Raw genomic sequence first — 20,237 nt, forward strand, 5'->3', positions numbered from 1 at the left:
ATCATCACTGCTTCATTGTTGTTCATTCGTCAGTCTCTTAATTTAGGCATGACGCTTGAAATTGTTTTAGGTTTTACTCGACCATGCCATAATCTATGTTGTATTATCTTATATTTTTTCACGCACATCATTGTCACGATGCATGCCTGTGATTATTTTGTAATCATCGACGGCGGCAAACATCAGAATAATAATGCCACTTCCACTTGCAAATATCAATGTTGATCTGTCATCGAATATAGTGATAAATAAATGAGATAATTAAGAAGGAGAAGATGGAGAAGAACATCTATTGATCGTATGCCTTTGATATCTTCTTTTCGCAGAAACGAAGCAGCCAAGCAAAACAGCTCCTTTAGCAGCCACTCAGGACTCCTCACACCCTACGATACTGTGGCAGTGTAACCTGTAAGAAGTTGGCGCTGCAACGACCGGGACAAAGATAACGACGACGACGGTTACGATGAAGACGACGACGACGACGACGACGACGACGACGACGACGACGACGACGACGACGACGACGACGACGACGACGACGACGACGACGACGACGACGACGACGACGACGACGACGACGACGACGACGACGACGACGACGACGACGACGACGACGACGACGACGACGACGACGACGACGACGACGACGACGACGACGACGACGACGACGACGACGACGACGACGACGACGACGACGACGACGACGACGACGACGACGACGACGACGACGACGACGACGACGACGACGAGGACGACGACGATGATAATGAGTGCTACGATTGAAAACGATCGGCGAAACAACTGATTGTAGCTTTCACCGGACTGTCCTCAACTGCCAACTTTTTTCACTTGTCGATGTCCGTAATAAATAAAAGCAGTAGCTTAACACATAAACACGTACACGCATAAACACATACATACACGTATATTATAATACACGCTAAATTAATGACAACTCGTAAGCCCTCGTTACATCTATCAACTCCGTAGCACAAAGCAAAGATGCGAGCGAAAGTTAAATAAGTAATTGCAACAAGTAAACGTAGATCGAATAAACACGCGAAGTCTAATCGATGTAAGAAAAAGCGGATAAAGCGAGGGCTACCGTGATAGCCATAGCCAAGAGAATCGATGACTTTAATATTTAAGGCGGCATGAGTTTAATGATCATTTGGCGCGCGACTTTGTTGACAGGCTGGAAGGCCGGAGCAAATGTGATTGGCGAAGAAAGCGGCAAAGGGCGCGCGCGCGACAGAACAAACCGACTTTTACCGCGAGAGGTTGTGCAAGAATACGGGCTCGAGATACGTGCGCCGAGTATATTAGAATTACGACGAAAATAAGTGATGGTGATTATGAAAAGCCAAGTAAAATAAAGAGAAAGCAAACATTACCCGACGGTAGGTCAAGTACTATGTATATCTATTAATGAATCTACGTAGTTAGGTATAAGGCGGACGGATATTGGTCGCGAGCCGAGTGTATCCGATTAGCGATACGCGAGCCTCATAGATTTCGTTTTTATGATGAACTAATTAAAAACAAAACAAAAGACATGCCTGCATTAAACACGCAAATACACATCGTAAAACAAACTCTACATAAACTTCTTCAATGATATTCCTAGGTGTCGTAAGAGCAAAAAAATATAAATAAAAAGTAAAATTGTTCGTTTAATCTTCGTGTGCCATCGCTTTTTAATTGAACGTGGAAAAGACCAAATAATGACAACTAAACTATCATATATTATAACACTGCCCACATTATACAGACCGTAAAAGACAAACCAAGCACGTGCACGTAATTACCGGCATTTTTTAAATAATATCGTGTCGTGTTATTTTGATTCGATAATTGCACTTTTCTCAATTATCAAGCTTCCAAACCGTATCTAAACGGATAATCAAACTAATATCCTCTCTCGTATTCGATTGAACGTGGTATAAGCTATTAAAATAAACAAAATCACAGGCAGATAATGCATGTGCACACAATTACACACTGCCCCTAATTCTCTAAGATCCGTTTTTTCGTGTCTAGTGTTAAATTTAAAGAAAATAAAGGTGGAACGAGCGCGATTTTAGCGGGAGTTCAACTCGGCTTACGTATTAATGGAGTAATAAATAAAGCAAACAAAATAAGAAATCCACACTCACGATATAAATATATATAAATATACATAATGATTGTAAACGTAACCGCATCCTTGCTAAAGCGACTTGTCGCGCGAATTTGTATTCTTGCGGGGATTATGACGGAACGTGAAAATGATAATATCACAGTGAGTATCTGCTCTGAGTGTATGGGAACAAAAGAAAGGTATGAACGCACTGGATAAACCAAAGCTTATCGATCTCGTTTCCTGCAGTCGCTTTTAAATGTTGTAATTGTATAATAATGAAATAAGCTGGCAGAAACAACAGCTATGAGTTAATATGAGCTCGTGAGAGTAAAAGAGGAAACGAGTGGATTATACAGCTAAAAGGCAAAAATACAACTCGTGCAAGTCGCTTGTGTCCGCGTAATTAATCATGTCTCTTTGTCATTCGTTGTGGGATATATTCTTTTTTTACTTTTTTTAATTTATTTATTTTTTTTTCATTTTAGTCCGCTTCGTGAAACGACAAATCGCAGCAATTTCTTTAATCTTTGTACCTCTTTTTATCATTTTACTTCTATTCTTTGTCTTTTACAATTGTTGATGTTCGTATAATCGTGTATATTATAATTTATTTTAAGTATGCTAACAACGAAAAAAACGTATGATGCATGTTGCAAAATTCTCACGTATAATCATTGCCAAGCATGTTCGATTTCTTGATTTTGCCCGATCTCCAATAAGTAATAATGAAATATGCAATAGCAAGAAGACAAAAGAAAACAAATAAAATTATTGAAATTATTGATCAATTTTACTTGTAATCTCTTTCATAACGCAGTGTGATTTACTTTGTTTTTATACCAAAGTTGTAATATCTAATTTGAAGTTAAATAAACAAACAATCGAAATCCAGCTTAAGGACTCATTTTTTATTGTCAGCACCTCTCACCCTCTTTCTACAATCTTCAATAAGTCTTTTCGCATTGATGGTGAACATGTTTCAATTATGAGATTTTCATTTTCTTTCTTATTCGCTTATTTATATGTACATGTCTCCAGTACAAATTTCGAAAGGAAGAACGACAGGATTCAGACACAGAAACAGTAGCGGTATGCTAAAATAGAAATATTTTTTATCCTTCAGCATGAGTCGCAGCGAATGTTCATACCCTTAAAATACAATTACACATTTTCACTCGTTTCGTCGGTCGAAGAATCGTTGATAAATAGTTTCATTACGCGTGCGCGCGCGCGCGCGTGTGTGTGCGTGTGTTGTATTTTTTATTGTTTTTTTTTTCCTTTTTTTGTCATATTTGCGCTATCTGTGACTAAGTATATTCAGTTATATAAAAAATTGTTTAGTATCGCGAAAAAAATATGATTAGTCGGCTTTCTTGCCGCTTATGTATATGTACAAAATTGATCCTTTTGGTAGCAAGCCAGTAAAGTTATGTTTTTTTTTCGTTTATCATATCGCAATCTCACTTCGAGTTAATTATCATCGTCGGATTCAACTCTTGATCATTTATTTATTTTAAAAAAGAAGCATTGTTTTTTTCATTGGCATTATTCGCAAATATCAATGAATGATAGTCGAAATTCTTACACGATACTTATGTTGTAAATATATAACAAATTTTTAGGTGCTACTTAAAATTACGTACTATTTTTCTTCTTTTGTTTATTGTACAATCTGAACGTTCATCAATTATGCCTTACTGATCTAAAATATCGAATCGCAAAAAGTTCTTACCCAATAAATAACATCGTTTGTTTTGGCAACAAGAAGAAACCTAAGCATCGATTATTAACCAGTGTGACAATTAACAAATGATTGTTTTGCAACCAACTAGAAACTTGTAAAAATTAGATTATCGATACAAAATGTCAAGTGTAATAAAATACATAAAGTGATTGTACATAAATATTCGTAAAAATTCAACAGACTGCTTGAGTATTCATATAACGCATCGTACCACATTTTAACATATTCCTACGAAGATAAAAATGCAAGCTTTTATCGGAAGACAACATATGTGTTAGATATATATATATATATATCTATATATATATAAATGATAGAATATCGTCATTCGCTTGACTTGTTACATAGAAACTTACCGAATGATTGCACAAGCCATATATTTAGTTGTTACAATTTTCGTACGGAGAGAATAAATAGATAAATTGAAAAGTGCGAAATTGTAACAAGTCCTCCTTACAAGTAATCACATTCCGATTAGATATTACGACACGAAAGAAAGACGAAATGAGCGTGGCGCGCAACGCGTCAGTTGAAGTTACTATCGATGTCCGCGATGAAAGGTTTATTATTTATGAAAGAGAATAAAGGACAAAGCCGTATAGTTTGAAAGTTTGGGGAAAAGAAAATGGTAAATATATATCGTAAAGTCGGATGCTCGTCGTAGCATAGATGATCGGCAATGAAAAGAAAGCAGGAAAAGAAAAGTCTGGATGGCAATGGATATTGCAGGGGATGGGATGAATTGGAATCGGCGTCGACACTCCAGCCGAGTGGAAAGAAAAGGAAGTGCGGCGGCGAAAGGCGAGCCTCGCAATCGGAGAAAGAGGCTAGAAATAGCGTTTGCGCACAAAGATCTACCGAGAGATTAATGAAAGGTACGAGGTACGTTATATCAAAATATGAAAAAAGAGGTGGTGAGGTCGTCGAGAGGTCCAGCGATGAGCTGCCGTGGTCGCCGTGCGCCCCGGTCGCGTAGCCAGCGGAATGCGGTCGTTAAGCGAGCAGCGCGGCGAGCTTGTGCAGATTGGTGATGGTCGTGGCGTCGCCGGGCTGCAGCCTCAGCGCCTCGCGGTAGGCAGCGGCCGCCTGCCGGTACTTGCCGTTCAGGTGGAGTATCGCGCCGAGATTGGCGTGACTGCGCGCCTCGTACGGCCTCAGTCCCAGCGCGTGGCGATACCAGAACTCCGCCTCGACGCAGCGGCCGGCGCGGCGCAGCGCCGACGCCGCGGCTACCGCCAGCTCGTAGTCGCGATGCGACAGCGTCGCCGCCTCGAGGTGCGCCGAGGCTGCGTCCATCATGCGGCCTTGCGCGCTCAGGAACAGACCTTCAACCAGATACGTACGGTTCGTCCTCGTTTCTTTCCTTTTGGCCAAAATAATCAAGCCAGACGAGACAGACGTGTCCAAGTATCGAAAACGAGCAACTGCAAGCTACTGCGCACGCGATTAATTAGCTGTGTTCTCAATGAAATTCATATCGAGTTTTGCAAATATCGCATTCGAGCAGCTGGCTCTGTCTATATTTGCAGTGCGCGAGATATACTTGGAAATGTCGGGAAAACTCGCGCAAAGTAACAATTAGATGTAGCAAGCTTTTACCATAATGATGATGAACGCTAGGATCCTGAGGCGCAAGTCTGCGAGCACGCAGAAACCACTTTTCCGCCTCGGTGATTCGACTCGACTGCAACAAACAATCAAAAGCACACTCTCTCAATTAGCGGCTCTCGCAGACAAAAGCCTCGGCGCGTGATATCCGCGCGCTGTACATACGTTACGAGCGAGAAGCTTGCCGTAAGTAATGTGCGCTGGCACGTGATCCGGCTGGCTGGCAAGACTCGCCTGGAACCACTTTTCCGCCTCGCCGTACCGATGTAGCTGCGACAGCGTCTCGCCCAGCAAATTGTACACGCTCTGCAAACACACGCGCACACACGACTGTCTTGACTTTTCCATATGAAACCGGACCAAGTCGTTTCCTTTCAAAATTTATCATTTTTCGACGATAATGCGTCGCGGCCTCTGCTACGAGTACCTTTTTCCTCGGAACCTTACTAATTTCATTAGCTTTTGCTCGTTCATCTATGTCATTTCGACTTTTCGTGCGCCAGTAACTTCATTTCCACTTGTCTTGGAAACAAACGATCAAGTGACTGTCGCTTGACATATAGCGGACGTTACTGCAACACATCCAGCCAGAAAACCAACTAACGATATGTCTTATTATAAATTTCTGGCGGCTATGATAAAACCCTTAAAATCGAGGCCTTCTGATTGCGGCAAAAATCGCAATCATGCTCGCTTCCGATGTTTCCTAAGTTTTTCTTGCAACAAAGATTATATCTATCAAAAACGTTTGTTGGCCCAATAATCTTGGCTCGTTTAACCAATTTTTATTTTTCTTTTAATTTGATATTTCTCAATAGTAAACTTGGAAGACACTGAAAGTCAAAGCCAGTTTCAGCTTACTGAACTGCCCCTTAGCGACCATCACGATAAGTAACATTTCTTGCGCATGATAAAAGCGAATTAGATGTGTCTCGATAAAAATACGAATCTTTCACTAGCAAGAGGCAATGCTTTTGAAAATCACGCGAAATACGAAGAAGCATTGATCCGAATAACGCGCAAAGAAATTCGTAGTGGCCCATGTATAATCATCTGTTATTAGAAATTTAAGGCAACTCATAAAAAGACAAATCTATTAATGCCCCATTTTCCGATATTGTGGGTTATTTTGCGATAGCGACAAGATTTATTAAAAATAACATGTTTGTCTTGTGATAAAAATATTTTAATGTGCTGGTCGATCGTGCTGCTAGACGGTTTCTTACTCTCTCATACTCACAAAATATTAAACACATCTACTATTTTTAAAAGAATCAAGAACAGGAGTTTATTAACGAAACTCAATCAGGCTAACGACCTGTTAGCAATGTGATATCGTCGATACGACGAAATGAAAAGAAAAAAAATAAAATAAAATAAAATGGAATCCAAGAAAAGTAAGAAACTGCCTGGTAATCCGTTGGTTTACCATAAATAGAAAGAGATCGACGGATCGAATCTAATGGAAGTCGCAGGTCATTACTAGTCATCATCTCGGCTGGAGCGACTGCTCCTCTCCTTCATTCTTTCATAAATACCAATTATGTCTGTTACTGTGTGAGTGTGAGGGTGTAACAATATCATTAGTGGCTTCTATAAAGTAATAATAATAATTATAGAGTTGGAAATACTTGTAATAGTTGTTTTATGAAAGGAAAATTATTTCATTGAAAAACTTGAACGGAAATGAACGAATAATTTACTGGATATTTTCAGAATCTTAGCTAACGTAAATGTAGTTATTGATTTTTGCTATTCTCACATTAGATTCGATCCAACTAGTTTCCGAGAATTTGGATTTCTCGATTGCCAACTAATTTTCACCGAGAAAAGAAGCATAAGGCGAGCGAAGCTTGTAACTCACCTGTGGTGGATAATTTTCGGGAAGCATCTCCAGTGCCTGCCGATAGGAAGCCAAAGCTTTGTGAGGTCTGCCTTGCTCGGCGTAAAGAGAGCCAAGTTGCACGAGAGCTTGAACTCGCGCGGTCTCGTGTGCTTTGCGATCCTTCAATGCCGAGCCATCGATCGACGCCCCGGCTTTCAGTACTGCAACAGCCTCGCTGCCGCGACCCACTGATACCAATGTCGCGCCCAGATTCACGTACGCCTCTGCAAATGGTCAGGCCACATTTTAGAGTAGATATAATGCCCCTATTAAAGCAGCCGGATCACCCGCTAATAATGTACAAGCTGCGAGAGAAAATATCTGATAGTGGACGTGTCCAAGTAGAAATAGTGGAAACGGCATGGAGTTCGCTTCATTCTCCATGGGAATGCAATGTGCTAACGGTTGTCGCCAGAGAGACGATAAAGGCTAGACGATTTATACGTATAGTGGCTAGAAATATCGACGACTCAAACTCAACGTAGCTTATGGAAGCTGATATATGAAATATACGACTGCAACTCTCAATTTTACTTTGGCCATTGTTACCAAAGTGTGACGTTCGAGCAGTCTCGCGTTATCTATAACTCTATTGTTTTTCTACCAGTCATTCGTATAGAATAATCTTACTAATACTTTCATCATGGCGCTCCTTCGGTAAGTGAAAATACGCAGACAAACCTTAGCTTTACGTTCGTTCTTATCTTCACCTTTCAGTTGCTTAATAGATTTCAACTTAATTAATATTAACAATATTCTTGATCTCAAGTAAATAACTAGCGGTGCCAGGTAGTAACGTCGTTGCAGTTTCTTTTAAAGTCATTACTTTTCTCTTTCGTTAAAATGGAAAATGATTTGTAACTTGGTTACTTTCGGTACTAATATTGTAGCGACGTTACGTCCTTCATCGTTGTTTTCGAACATATCTATAACAATATTATTATAGGTCTGTTAATATTCAGGTAATCTCTCTTGAGTTGAAATGATTTGAAAGAAAAACGAAAGAATGTGAACTCGCAAAGACTTTGCATAAGCGCTTGGTAGGCACGAACGCTTTTTGTTACTGTGCTACGACGTGCCAAGTAATTGTTGATTGTAACGAATGACCTGAAGATATGTTCAACGCAAATACTTGAGTTGGAAAAGTTAGTTTCATTGAGAAAATTAATAGTTGAATGGTTTCTTTCGCGTCAACTCACGTGCGAGTGAAGGCCTAAAATGTATAGCCCGTTGATAGCTCAAAATCGCCTCCTCGTAATTCTTCCTGCCTTGTTGCAGAATTCCTCTAGAAAAACAGAAAAAAAAACAAAATCCCTCGTTATTTCAAGCCGGGAGCAAAAGGAAAACATTTCTCTCGCAAGAGCGAAAAGAAAAAAATGGTAACATATATTATACTCACAAATTGTAGTGAACGTCGGCCATGTTCGGTCGATGCCTAAGCGCCTCGATGAAAGCCAGCTCCGCTTCGTCGGTCCTACCCTGAGCACTCAACACACTCCCCAAATTGCCGTAGGCTGAAGCAGAGAAGAAGAAAAAAACATATCGCTTCGAGTTATTTCCACGCCACGATATTAATTAAGTCTCTGTAGCTCTCCTCCCCCTCCTCCTCTTCTTCCTCCTCCTCCTCCTCCTCTTTCACCCCCCTTTATTTCTTCGATGTAGCCGTTGGATAAGATAAGCGACGCACAGTCGAATCTTAATTGGGTCGTCTCCCCCAATTTTCTTCTCTCGACGCCTCGCTCGCACACCCTCCTGAGTAATGACGCGGGCAGATTTTCCTTTCACGGCCGGTCGCGAGCCAACTTGCAGGCAAATCTACACGAATATCATTTGTTGGGCGATGAGCGAGCTTTTTCTTTCTCGTACGAAACAACAGCACCAAGATTCAATGAAAACGTCCAATTTTCGGCTTATTTACGACGCCGACGATTTATCAACGAGAGGATGTCTCGTTCGATAAGAGTTTATTAAAGCGATAAACATTTAGCTGTGTGTGAAATATCAGACTATTCGCGGAATCGATTGAAATGTTCGGTCGCGATTTCTTTCGTTGGTTTTGTATTACTCCCTAGACTTTTTTCTTGGTTTGCTTGAGAACTACATACCGCACCGAGGAATTAATAAATTTGACGAACCATGCCGTCACTCGCGTATCGTAAGAAATCAAATGTAAATATTGATTTGAATGTGTTTGGAACACAGCGAGGAGAGGACCAACCAACCTTTCGGTGGATTGATGCTGAGCGCCGACCGGTAGAGGTTCTCCTCGTTGTACCAGTCGACGTTCCGACTCATGGTCTTGGCGGCCATGCAGCAGAGCAAGAAGCCGGTGAGCAGGAGGATGGCCCTGGCAGTCTTGGTGGCGGCCTTCCTCCTGGCCAACTTGTACGAGCCGGAAATGGCAGCGGCGACGCCGAGGCAGGCACCGATGCTCGGCAGATACATAATCCGCTCGGCGATGACGAAGCCGACGTAGAAGAAGAGGTTGCTGGCGGGCAGGAAGGGCAGCACGAGGAAGCCGAGGATGGTGAGCAGACTGGAGGGCACGGGCAGGCCCCTCGGCGCCGCGGCCTTCTTCTTCGGGCAGTGGCACTCGGCCACGGGCCCGTTGTTGTTGTTGGCGTAGCGGCAGTTGTCGGTGTGGCAGCCGGCCGTGCGCCGGCCCGCGCACACCGGGCAGCGCGGCAGGCTGTAGCAGGCCGCCGGCGGGTCCGGCGGCTGGCGCTCGCGGCGCAGCGCCCGCAGCGCCCAGGCGAGCGCCCCGGCCAGGCCGGCGTAGAGCAGCAGCGACTGCAGGTTGCGCGGGTCGCCGAGGGAGGCCAGCGGCGGCACGGCGCTCATCGACCAGTCGAAGCTCAGCGTGCACGGGCAGAGCAGCATGCCCAGGCTCGCCGCGGGCAGGTACAGGAAGGTGAGGCCGCGCGCGAGCCGCGACGGGTGGCGCGCCACGGGGTTGTCGGCGCTGGCGAACTCGGGCGGCCGGCCGGCGCCGACCCGCAGCCGGCCGAGCGTGAGCATGGCCAGGCTGCCGGCCAGCACGGTGGAGGAGGACGCGCGCCCCAGGCCCAGCTCGCTGCGGCTGAAGTCCCACAGCAGGCAGAGCGCCAGCGCCGAGATGCCCGTCTCCTTGGCCAGCGTGGCCAGCAGCGAGAGCGCCACGCTGAGCGCCAGGTGGAGCCCGCGCCCGGCGTGCTCGCGGTGCGCCACGTACGACAGGAAGGCGCCCTCCGCGAGCAGGCACGCCAGCAGGTCGGCGCGGCCCACGATGCCGGCCACCGCCTCGCTGTGGATCGGGTGCACGGCGAACAGCAGCCCGGCGATCGCGTGCGCCAGTCGCTCGCCCGGCAGCACCTGCGCTCCAAGCCCGGCTGCGTGAGGCCGCCCTGCTCGGGGAGGAGGGACGGGGGGCGGGGGGCGCTCACCTTGCGCGCGATCCTCACGACGAGCGCCGTGCAGCTCGCGTGCAGCAGCACGTTCACCAGGTGGTAGCCGAGCGGCTCGAGGCCGCCGAGCAGGTAGTTCAAGCGGTAGGTCGCCACGCACAGCGGCCGATAGCTCTGGTGCGAGCCCGGCTCCCTCAGCGGCGTGCCCCAGAAGTCGTTCTCCAGCAGCCTCGTCCACGGCGCCGTCGGCTTCAGGTCGCCGTTCGTCAGTATCGCTCGCCTGCAAAGCATCATCGAACGCGCGAAGCGGGACAGTCAGTCGGCGAGCTGCGAGTATCGACCGCGGCAGGCGGTGAAGAACGCGGCCGCATTTTAGACAAGGGGCAGGCGTGAATTACGACTGCTCGTCCCGGTAGCTTTTCGCCGAAAATCAATGCGATCTGGCCGCTCGCCCGCACCGGCGTTCCAAGTGCGAGACGACTCGAGGACGCACGCGCGTCGTGCGCGGGTCACGGGGCACGCTGCACGCTGCACGCTGCACGCTGCACGCTGCACGCTGCACGCTGCACGGGACTTTGCAGCAACAGGTATCGCGTGTGTGCGCAGCTGACGGCTGACGGCTGACGAACTGCTCTACCACGGCCGCTAGCTCTTTCCAGCTGTCTTGCGTGTTTCGGACAGAGAAATCAGGGAAATCAGAGAAATGTGCGCCGACAAGCGCCTATCTATTTTTTTAAGATCGATCCTAGGCAAATTCCCGTTCGTTCGAAATTGCACGTATTTCCAGGTTTTTCAGAGTTCAATAATATCGGCAACATTTCAACTTAGACTTTATTGACACCTATAGTCTTTTATTAAATTCCAAAAATCCACGAGAAACCCATTAAAGTGAAGTGTTCGTTGATATCGATGTCAGGACTTCTAAAAAAGCAAATCTTTCGCCGGTCTATAACACTACATAGAATAATATGATGAAGCAATTGTTAAAGACCACTATGTTTGAACGCTATTTGAGTCTTCGAAAAAATTCGAGTGGAATTGATGCACTGCTTCCGTAGAATTGGCCATATAAAATACATATCGGACTTAAATTATTTATGCTTGACAGACACTTTTAAATGTTACATCAAACTTGTTTCTAACACGTTTTATGGATTCGAGAGCCGAACGAATTGGTCGAACGAACGAGTCGAGCGATTAGGCATTTGGTCGATTTAACTTGGCCTATATCAGAGTGCCTTTGGCGTACTCGACTGGGAATATATTTCACAAGAACATACAGTAGGTGACTTACAACTTATCCGATTGTGCATAGTCGTTCGACTGGTTTAGGGATTAGTATTGCTGCTGCACGTGATAGCTAGCTTGTTGAACGCGCGAACGGTGAGAACCCAGAACTGATTGAATTTTCTTCGACTCGGAACTTAGAAGTTAGCCAGCTTTGATACAAAGAGTATATAAAAAGCGCAATAGGGATATATATATAATATTATGCGATGAAACCGAATGTTAGTTTCGCAGTTGAAGACTTTTTAATTAGCGCGCAGGGCACCGGCTGAACAAGAAATAAGCGTTCACGCATCATAGCAAATGTGTCGGTCAACGCGGCCAAGTTCATTAAAATTTATAGTGCGCGAATAATTTATCTGTCGTTATTGATTTTTGCGCAGTACACCAATCTGGCATCAACCTGTTAATTATCGCGGCTGCGTATTAGACGATCAATTAATCAAGTAATGCAGCCATTATCCAAACCAAACAAGCACACCCGTTCTTCAATAAATACTCCTTCTCGATGCAACACTCGCTCATGAAATCAACCAAATTATAAAAGAACAAGGGATATACAATAAGAAAGTCTGTTCAATGTAAAATTTATTCAGAACATGGTCAAGTTTGTTTCTCAAAATTGCTTTCGTATTATTGAACTATCAAGTGGCAGTGCGAATACAGGAATAATGGACATTTCAGCAGTGCACGAAAAAAAATTTATCCAATTCCTCGTTATTTTTGTCTCGCGAAGCAAAGTTGACTCCCCCCCCCCCCCCCCCCCCCACCACGCTCGTGTGTTGCTTATTACTCTCCCTCCCCCGCTCGCTCTACGATGATATTGAAAAATAATTGGACTGTTATGACACAGATCGGAACTTGACGAGTCGTCTGCTTTGATTTGTGCGAAGCAGGCGTGCTTTATATAAAATGTAATTAATTTCCCTGATTACAAGGTTTCACACCAGCTTATATCAATGCAGTTGCTTAATTTCGAAATCAATGAATTATTTACGTGAAATTCCAAGGACACTGAACGTTATACATAATCGAGTGTGCCAAATTAACGCGATTAATGAATTTAACATCACCCTTCTCTCGTTCAATCAAAGCATGATTCTTCTTCAGCAAACATTGACGGGCTAACTTTAATTATGACAGTCGACAAAGAAACTGACTGAGCGTGCGTACGTTACTTTCTTGCGATCCGTATAAATGAGAAAATCCACGGAAAAATGTCGACATAGTTTATTTGAATGTTCGAGTTACATGCAGGCACTGTGCATTGTATTAAAAGTTTCAGAATACTTGCCTCTTATCTCATGACACCTATTTATTCTGACTCACGGGGGCGTTAAACCGACGAAAACGAACTCCTTTGTCGTAAATGAAAATAAAAACCTAATTTTTTATGGTTTTCTTGTGGCTTTTGGAAATTTCACAAAAAACGAAGAAAAGCATAAATAACGTTACTCCGATTTAAAATTGAAATGCTACTGTAGATGAAAATACGAGGAACAGAGCATTCTCATTTTTGGCCCAACATTTCAAGTCTTGCAAAGCTTTGAAAACGAGTCAGCTTTGTATTTCCATTAAATTTGAGCTCTTATGTACTGTTGCAGTTTTCAAAGTTCCAAAAGAGTCGAGGTTTTGAGCAGAAATGAAGCAAAATATGGTTTTCATCGTGTGCCAAACCTTACGAATTCGAAATTGTAACTGAATTAAGGTCATTGGATGATCGACTTTCGTTTTTTATAAAGTTAAAGAAAAACATGAAAATTGGCGTTGTTTTCTTCGACCGATTGAAGGACATTGAAAGACTAGAAAAGGTGCCAGAAGTATTTTCAAGTTACTTTGTGGTTCCCTGCGAAATTCTCATATACACGAAGAGGAAATTATACGCAGACACATAGCATCAAGTATCGGTCGGCGCAAAAATTCTCAGAGCATGAAGCGTTGAATTTCACAGCCGAGTTATTTCATATACTAAAATGAAAAACGAGCTGCAGTGGACCGCTCGCGCGCGTTCTAATCCGCGCGAAGAGAAGAGTGGCGAGGAGAGGAGAGGAGAGGAGAGGAGAGGAGAGGAGAGGAGAGGAGAGGAGAGGAGAGGAGAGGAGAGGAGAGGAGAGGAGAGGAGAGAAGAGAAGAGAAGAGAGGCCCTTTTCTTTTGCCCTTTACACACAAAAGCGCCGGAATTATGTGAATAGAAAACGCGCGTCTCGCGCAACTGGAGCTTCCCCGACTCGGGCTTTTTTAATCTCTTTCGCTCGCGCGCGCACACACACGCACACCGACACTTTAAATATACGTAAACACGGGTTGATGAACTTTTTCGCGAAAGAGAAGCTCCATATTATGCTGACTTTTGTACGAGCAGACGCAAATATTTCGTTAAATTACTTTGCTCGGCTGGATTTTCATAAAACACGACGTACATAGCAGCCGCTGAAATTCGCGCAAATTCCGAGATAACCCAAAGCGTTATGAAAATGCGCAGCACCGAAGCTGCTCGGTTCCGGAGTTGGAAGGCGCGCGGATGCTGCGAAGACCGGCCGAGTGCATACGTGAGCAGCATCCCCCGCTTGCAGGCACACACGCACACGGAAACGGAAAGGCACGATCGTGCACTGGAATCCGCGACGTAGTTGACTAGTTGACGATAAAAAGAGAATAAAAAGAGAGCGCAGCCGTAATCCACGAGCGATCCATAGCGAGAAGGTGGCTCTGCTGGGCGCAGCGTCGCCAAATTGTCAGCCACCGAGCAGAGCCGAGGCCGCTCGTAGGTGGCGGACGGCGCGCCGCTGAAAATCGATGGGGCACGGGGCCAGATACCTGTCGTCGTAGACGAAGCCGGCGAACAAGGTGTTGCAGTAGAGCGCGGCGGCGACGAGTGCGCAAGCAACAGCCAGTCCGTCCATGATGAGCGTCGGCGTCGAGCGCTCGCCGCGCCAGTCGCAGCAGCTCCGGCTCTCGGCGATGGGAGGCTCACGCCCGGCCGCGTCTCATCTCGCCGGGCGCGCGAGGATCCCGCCCGCCGTGCCTCGACGCGGACACCATGCACTCCGCTCGCGAGACTCGTCGATGACAGCTTCGCCAGCCAAGGACCACACACTGGCTCGCGCCCACTTGCAGCCTCGAGCTTTATAGCCAGCCAGCATCGATTGCCGCGGAGCGCCTGCGCAGCCAGCCTTCCTGCGCGCGGCACACCGGCGACCCAGAGCCTCACCCAATCCTCCCGAGCGCGCGCGCACGTAGCCAGTCGCCCCTGTGCGCCTGCTCCACGCCTGCTCCGCGCCTGCTCCACGCCTGCTCCACGCCTGCTCCACGCCTGCTCCGTCGCTTTCGCCTTTCGCGGTGTTCTTCCATTTCCTTCTCGCTGCAACACCTTTCCTTGAATAATGCCTCCTCGTGCATCCTATTAGATGCGCCTTTTATTTTTATCTCTGTGCCAGGCTCGCCCGGAACGCTTCTTCCTCCTCCTATCTCAGGGGCCTCCTGGATTTACCCTGCACTGCTCACGCTGCCCAATACCGCTTTCAGAGTGAGTCCTTTCGCTTTCACTCATTTTCCCATTGCTTGTTCTCCTCTAAAATGTCTTGATTGCAGACTTGAAGGCAAACCTTTCATTTCCTCTCGCAAACATCTCATTGAATCAATTAAGCATTCACTGCTTTCTGTCGGCTTGTTTCTTAAAACAACTTTTTCGATAACTTCCTATCCCTTTAATATTCGCGTTCATTTTCATCTTTGCAAATCCCATGACGATGTTTCTTATCGATCAACCCTTCAAAGCTCTAATTTTCTGAACATTGCTTTCGGAAAGCTTTTATGACTGTCAATGTAAACATCGGACAATATTGTGAAATTGGCGCTAGGTAATATTCACATCTCTGCAAAGCAATAAAATGTACGCTTTTCATTTTGAATTTTAGAGGATTCCTCTGAAGTGGAGCTTTCGCGCATGCGTGCTTGTCTGAATTGCAGATCGTGAGAGCCGTGGTGGCTTTGTGGATGGAACGTGGTAGCCCATGCATGAATCTGGTGTTCCATTTCCGGCGGCTATTTTTTTCAAAATGTATATGTGCCAAGATTAACATAGCGGCTCCGGTAGCTCGGAGTTCACCTTAAGCAGTAGGTCTATTCAGATTCAGGTTGACACCCTGGCTACTATAGAATTACTGCCACTCTTTCCGTCGAAGCAATTATACATCTTTGAGTAGTCTGAATGTTTCTCGAAAAGGGTCCTTATTCTCCGCAATATATGTAGTAACGAAAATCATGCTTCCGTATTGGCATATCAACTCTCAGTTAGAGAACGACCGATATCCAATAAAACTAAGCTAAACTTTAATTGCCGATAGAGCTACGGAAGATAAAATTAGTGTAAGTGGATAGAACGTCGGTCTTTCATGCGAAAATCTATCCTATCTCTAGGGTTCGTTTGCTGGCGTGTACCAGTAACTTTTTTCAACAAGTAGGCACAACAAGATTCATGCTACTCCTTCCGTAAAAACAACCAAATGACTATGTTAAACTAATCCGAATGCTTCTTGAGAAGGGCCCTTCTGAGGGCTCTGGATTGGAATTCTATAGCTTTTTATAAAAATGTATTAAATATAAACATATGTAACGCTAAATATTTATGATTACATATCATAAAATCAATTTTTTAAATACTAGTAAGTGTGTGTGTGTGTGTGTGTGCAGTTTCGTCGTACACCACTTATTTATGGATCGAGTGCCACCTGCGCGTAACTTGAATGCGTCTTCGCCAAGATTATAATAGTTTATTACGATACATGTGACTTAAGTAGCCCATTATTGCACGGCATGATATTAGTACCTGAGCACACGCCGTGCAACGATGGGATACTTGAGTTACAAGTATCGTACATTTTATAGCACTGCCGTTCTTAAATCAGCACATATAGTTCGCCAGTCCGTCACTTAAGATGGGATAGTTTGTACCGTGAAATTAGGACACGAACGCTAGCAAGTGCTGTAAGCACGGTGCAAAATTGAATTATTTAAATCACGAATACACCTTACTTATGTGCTGGTTTAATCAACGCAGTGGTTTAACATTTTTTAAACTCCATGGCTGGGTTAAGAGCCAATAAGGAATGCCACATTTTTCCTTGCCAGATGTTCGTATAGCGCGAGGTGAAAAGCCTGATACTCACTGCTATGTGCTATCCCTTGTACTATCCTACACAAGCATCTTCCCCATAATAACATTTCTTTCCCTGCTTGGCTCTCCTAGGTATATATAAATACAACTAATATATATATATATATATATATATATATATATATATATATATATATATATATATATATATATATATATATATATATATATATATATATATATAACAAAAATCGAGTTTGCGTATTCCTACCGGTATCTCGGCTAGAAAGCTAGCGCCATCTACTAAACTAAATTAAACTAAACTAAACTGCGGCTAGACCAGCTAATCAAAATCAACTTAAAATGCGAATATGCGATTAGCGATGCGCCTGTATATCACTGTGTATTACGGACGAAGGAACTCAGCGTGAAATCGACAAACATCGCTCCGAAAAAATTATAGAAAAACTACGTGGCACGGAAAGAAAAACATTAATAATTTCACTCAATTTAGAAAAAAGTTTCCAAAGTTGAACACTCCTAAATCAATAAAAATAAATTTGTTGAATAGTTAGGATGAATCCGCAAAATGTTATTGTAACCATCCGTTAAATAATAAATATTATTTCTTATTTATTACAGCGATCGCACCTGAATGACCAGTCGGTAACATAAATATACACTCTTGTGAGATGTGATAATACCTTCTTAAAATAAGGAATTGTACCTTACAATTAAAAAAGCGCTGATATGAATTCATAGGAATTTGGTTACTTTTTGGAATAATCGTCAATGTTAACTATTTCTTAAAAGTGGATTTTTTCAACCTAGATACGTTTTATAGTACTTAAAATTATTAGTTATCCAAAAAATAAGCCATATTCTATCAGTATAGCTCTTATTATACACTAGCTATTTTTTGTTGACATTGCTAGATATTTCAAAAATAAACAGTACTTATAGGTACAACCCTTTAATTTCAGAGCGCAATACTAATCTTTCAGGTATACGTGAGAAATAATATTTATTTCTTTATGACAGATGGTTATAATATTTTAATTGAATAGAGAAATTGCGCGTGATTTTTGCTAAGGATTCAACATATTTTTTCTATAAAAACCGAATTAAAGAGCTAAGCAGATTCGCAATTTCGTGCTATATTAATTTGGGAAAGTTCAACTTTTGGAATGTTTTTATTAAAGAAATTTTAATTCGCGAAATTTTTAATGCGTTTTACTATAATTGCCAATCATGCGTAGTTTTTCTAAAAATGTTCCAGGTCAATTTTCGTCGACTGCCTATCTAGTGAGTTCTTTTATCCCTGTATTGCCACTTCTGACTAGCGCTGTATGCGGAAAAATACGAGTAATATTAGGTTAGGTATATTGCTAAACAGTTTTCTTATGCGTGAATGATAGTATATCGAAATAATTTTTGTCTGCACTCTGTGATTAATGAAAACACCTGTGAGAATGTTATAATGAAATCGAATTTCTTCAGTTTAATTCATACGAGAATTTGAAAGTGGACAGAAGAGATTAGTAAACTTGGTAAGTTGGTTTTTTAAAATGAACTCATAATTATTTTGTTACAAAGATTCAAAAACAAAAAGTAATTAAAACTTAGTTTAATTTTTCTTACTTATTGATTCAAAATCTGTTTATCAAGTATCATTCATCAAAATCACAGCATGCTCAAAATTCATTTGATAAAATTACACTCACAAGTTTCACTTCTAGTAATCTGCATTAACATTATTAAATTATATTTTCAGAAAACATGTCAGCTCTGAAACAAGTAAATTTGTTTAAAGTGATTAGCATTGGCTGTCAAACACTTAGGAATTTCCATCTAAATCCAGTTGCACATGATGTCAAATGGAGAATGGAAAGAAAATTATGTATAAATCCAAATGCATTTGGACCATTAACAAATCTACCAGATTATTCATTTAAAGATGGTAGACCAGTTCCTTTTGGCTCAAATCAAAAGAGACGTATAGATAAGCAGCGTGAAAATCTTGTTAGGATAAAAGCACTAGTTTCAGAAATTGACTATGCTGTGATAAAACATGAAGAAAAATTGAAGAAAATTGAGGAAGAGAAGCAGAGAATTCTTGGGCGTAAATTAAAAACAAAAGGTGACAAACTTCTGGCTGATGGCCCTGACATATTAAAAATTGTAGATAAAGAGTCGAAAGAAAATAATAGTAAACTTTTGACCAGTGATTCATAGGAAAAATTTTAATGTGAATCACTTTTACTTTTATAAAATAGTTTATAATGTTGTTATTGAACATATTATAATATTACATTAAACAATAAAAATAAAAAACGATATACTTGAACTAGTGTTGTCAATTCCAAATTCTTGCCTCAAATTTTACATCTAACAAAAATGACATTTCAATTTTTCATTTATATCAATATACTTTTTTAACTTGTTTCAATCAATGTCTTCAGTTATAATTGTAGTTTTCCAAACAATTCATGTAAGAGAAAGAAAGATTTAAAAAGTGAGAGTTCTCTTAAACCCTTAGCTGTCAGACTTGACACTAACCTTAACCATCACACTAGGACGTATTTAATCCTAGCCACATATTCATTCATTTTGAATTAACAATTTGTTTTTTGCAATGAAAACAATTGTTTTGGTCTTTAATTATTGTCTTATAAGATGATATATATAGGGCTTGCAAAAATGTTTCAATTTAATGTTAAAAAAAATAGAATTTACAAAAAACTATTACTTGCTTAGTGTTTGAGACCTTGCCGCGAATCTTAGTGTGACAGCTACGAAGTATAGCATACATTTTTGAGAAATTAAATTTTTCATATTTGTATATACAATGTAGATATAATAAAATACTGTATAAAGAAAAATATAAGGAAAACTTTTTGAAGCACAAAAAATTATTCAAACTATAATTATATTGGCGAAATGCTAAGTAGCAACAGTCATTTTCTAGTCGAGTGAGCTCTACGAATTTTCGACGTGGCAAGATAGTCTGAAAACTTGATGAATAAAGACTCGGAAACCGTTCCATACTCTAAAATATAAATATTTTTTAGAATTGCTATCCTGAAAGAAAA

The 20,237-nt window shown here is 42.5% G+C and overlaps 4 protein-coding genes across 20 annotated transcripts in view; 2 read left to right on the forward strand and 2 right to left on the reverse strand.

Moving 5' to 3' along the window:
• LOC131671771 (cell adhesion molecule Dscam2) overlaps positions 1-554 on the forward strand; it is a 53,896-nt gene extending 53,342 nt beyond the window's left edge. For all 17 annotated transcript variants that reach the window (XM_058948471.1, XM_058948472.1, XM_058948473.1 and 14 more), the window contains one exon: positions 327-554. In XM_058948471.1, the coding sequence (XP_058804454.1) occupies positions 327-405 (79 nt within the window). In that variant the 3' untranslated portion in view covers positions 406-554. The remainder of the gene's footprint in view (positions 1-326) is intronic.
• LOC131671799 (uncharacterized protein DDB_G0271670-like) lies at positions 459-3,098 on the reverse strand. Its single transcript, XM_058948523.1, has 2 exons — positions 3,051-3,098; positions 459-773 (listed from the first exon to the last, which is right to left on the reverse strand). The coding sequence occupies exons 1-2, from the start codon at positions 3,096-3,098 to the stop codon at positions 459-461; spliced, it is 363 nt and encodes a 120-aa protein (XP_058804506.1).
• On the reverse strand, positions 3,016-15,113 carry LOC131671772 (protein O-mannosyl-transferase TMTC1-like). Its single transcript, XM_058948480.1, has 9 exons — positions 14,847-15,113; positions 10,782-11,022; positions 9,582-10,710; positions 8,759-8,873; positions 8,559-8,644; positions 7,339-7,583; positions 5,640-5,780; positions 5,466-5,550; positions 3,016-5,191 (listed from the first exon to the last, which is right to left on the reverse strand). Exons 1-9 carry the CDS (start codon positions 14,930-14,932, stop codon positions 4,860-4,862), a joined length of 2,460 nt encoding a protein of 819 aa, XP_058804463.1. The 5' UTR covers positions 14,933-15,113; the 3' UTR covers positions 3,016-4,859.
• Positions 15,114-18,924: 3,811 nt separating this feature from the next.
• Positions 18,925-19,380, forward strand: LOC131671801 (large ribosomal subunit protein mL52). The gene has a single exon (XM_058948525.1). The coding sequence runs from the start codon at positions 18,925-18,927 to the stop codon at positions 19,378-19,380; it is 456 nt and encodes a 151-aa protein (XP_058804508.1).
• The last annotated feature ends 857 nt before the right edge of the window (positions 19,381-20,237 follow it).

The sequence above is a fragment of the Phymastichus coffea genome, unplaced genomic scaffold, assembly GCF_024137745.1.
Source record: "Phymastichus coffea isolate CEN01 unplaced genomic scaffold, Cenicafe_Pcof_1.1 PCOF00135, whole genome shotgun sequence".
In the NCBI taxonomy this organism is placed as follows: Eukaryota; Metazoa; Arthropoda; class Insecta; order Hymenoptera; family Eulophidae; genus Phymastichus; species Phymastichus coffea.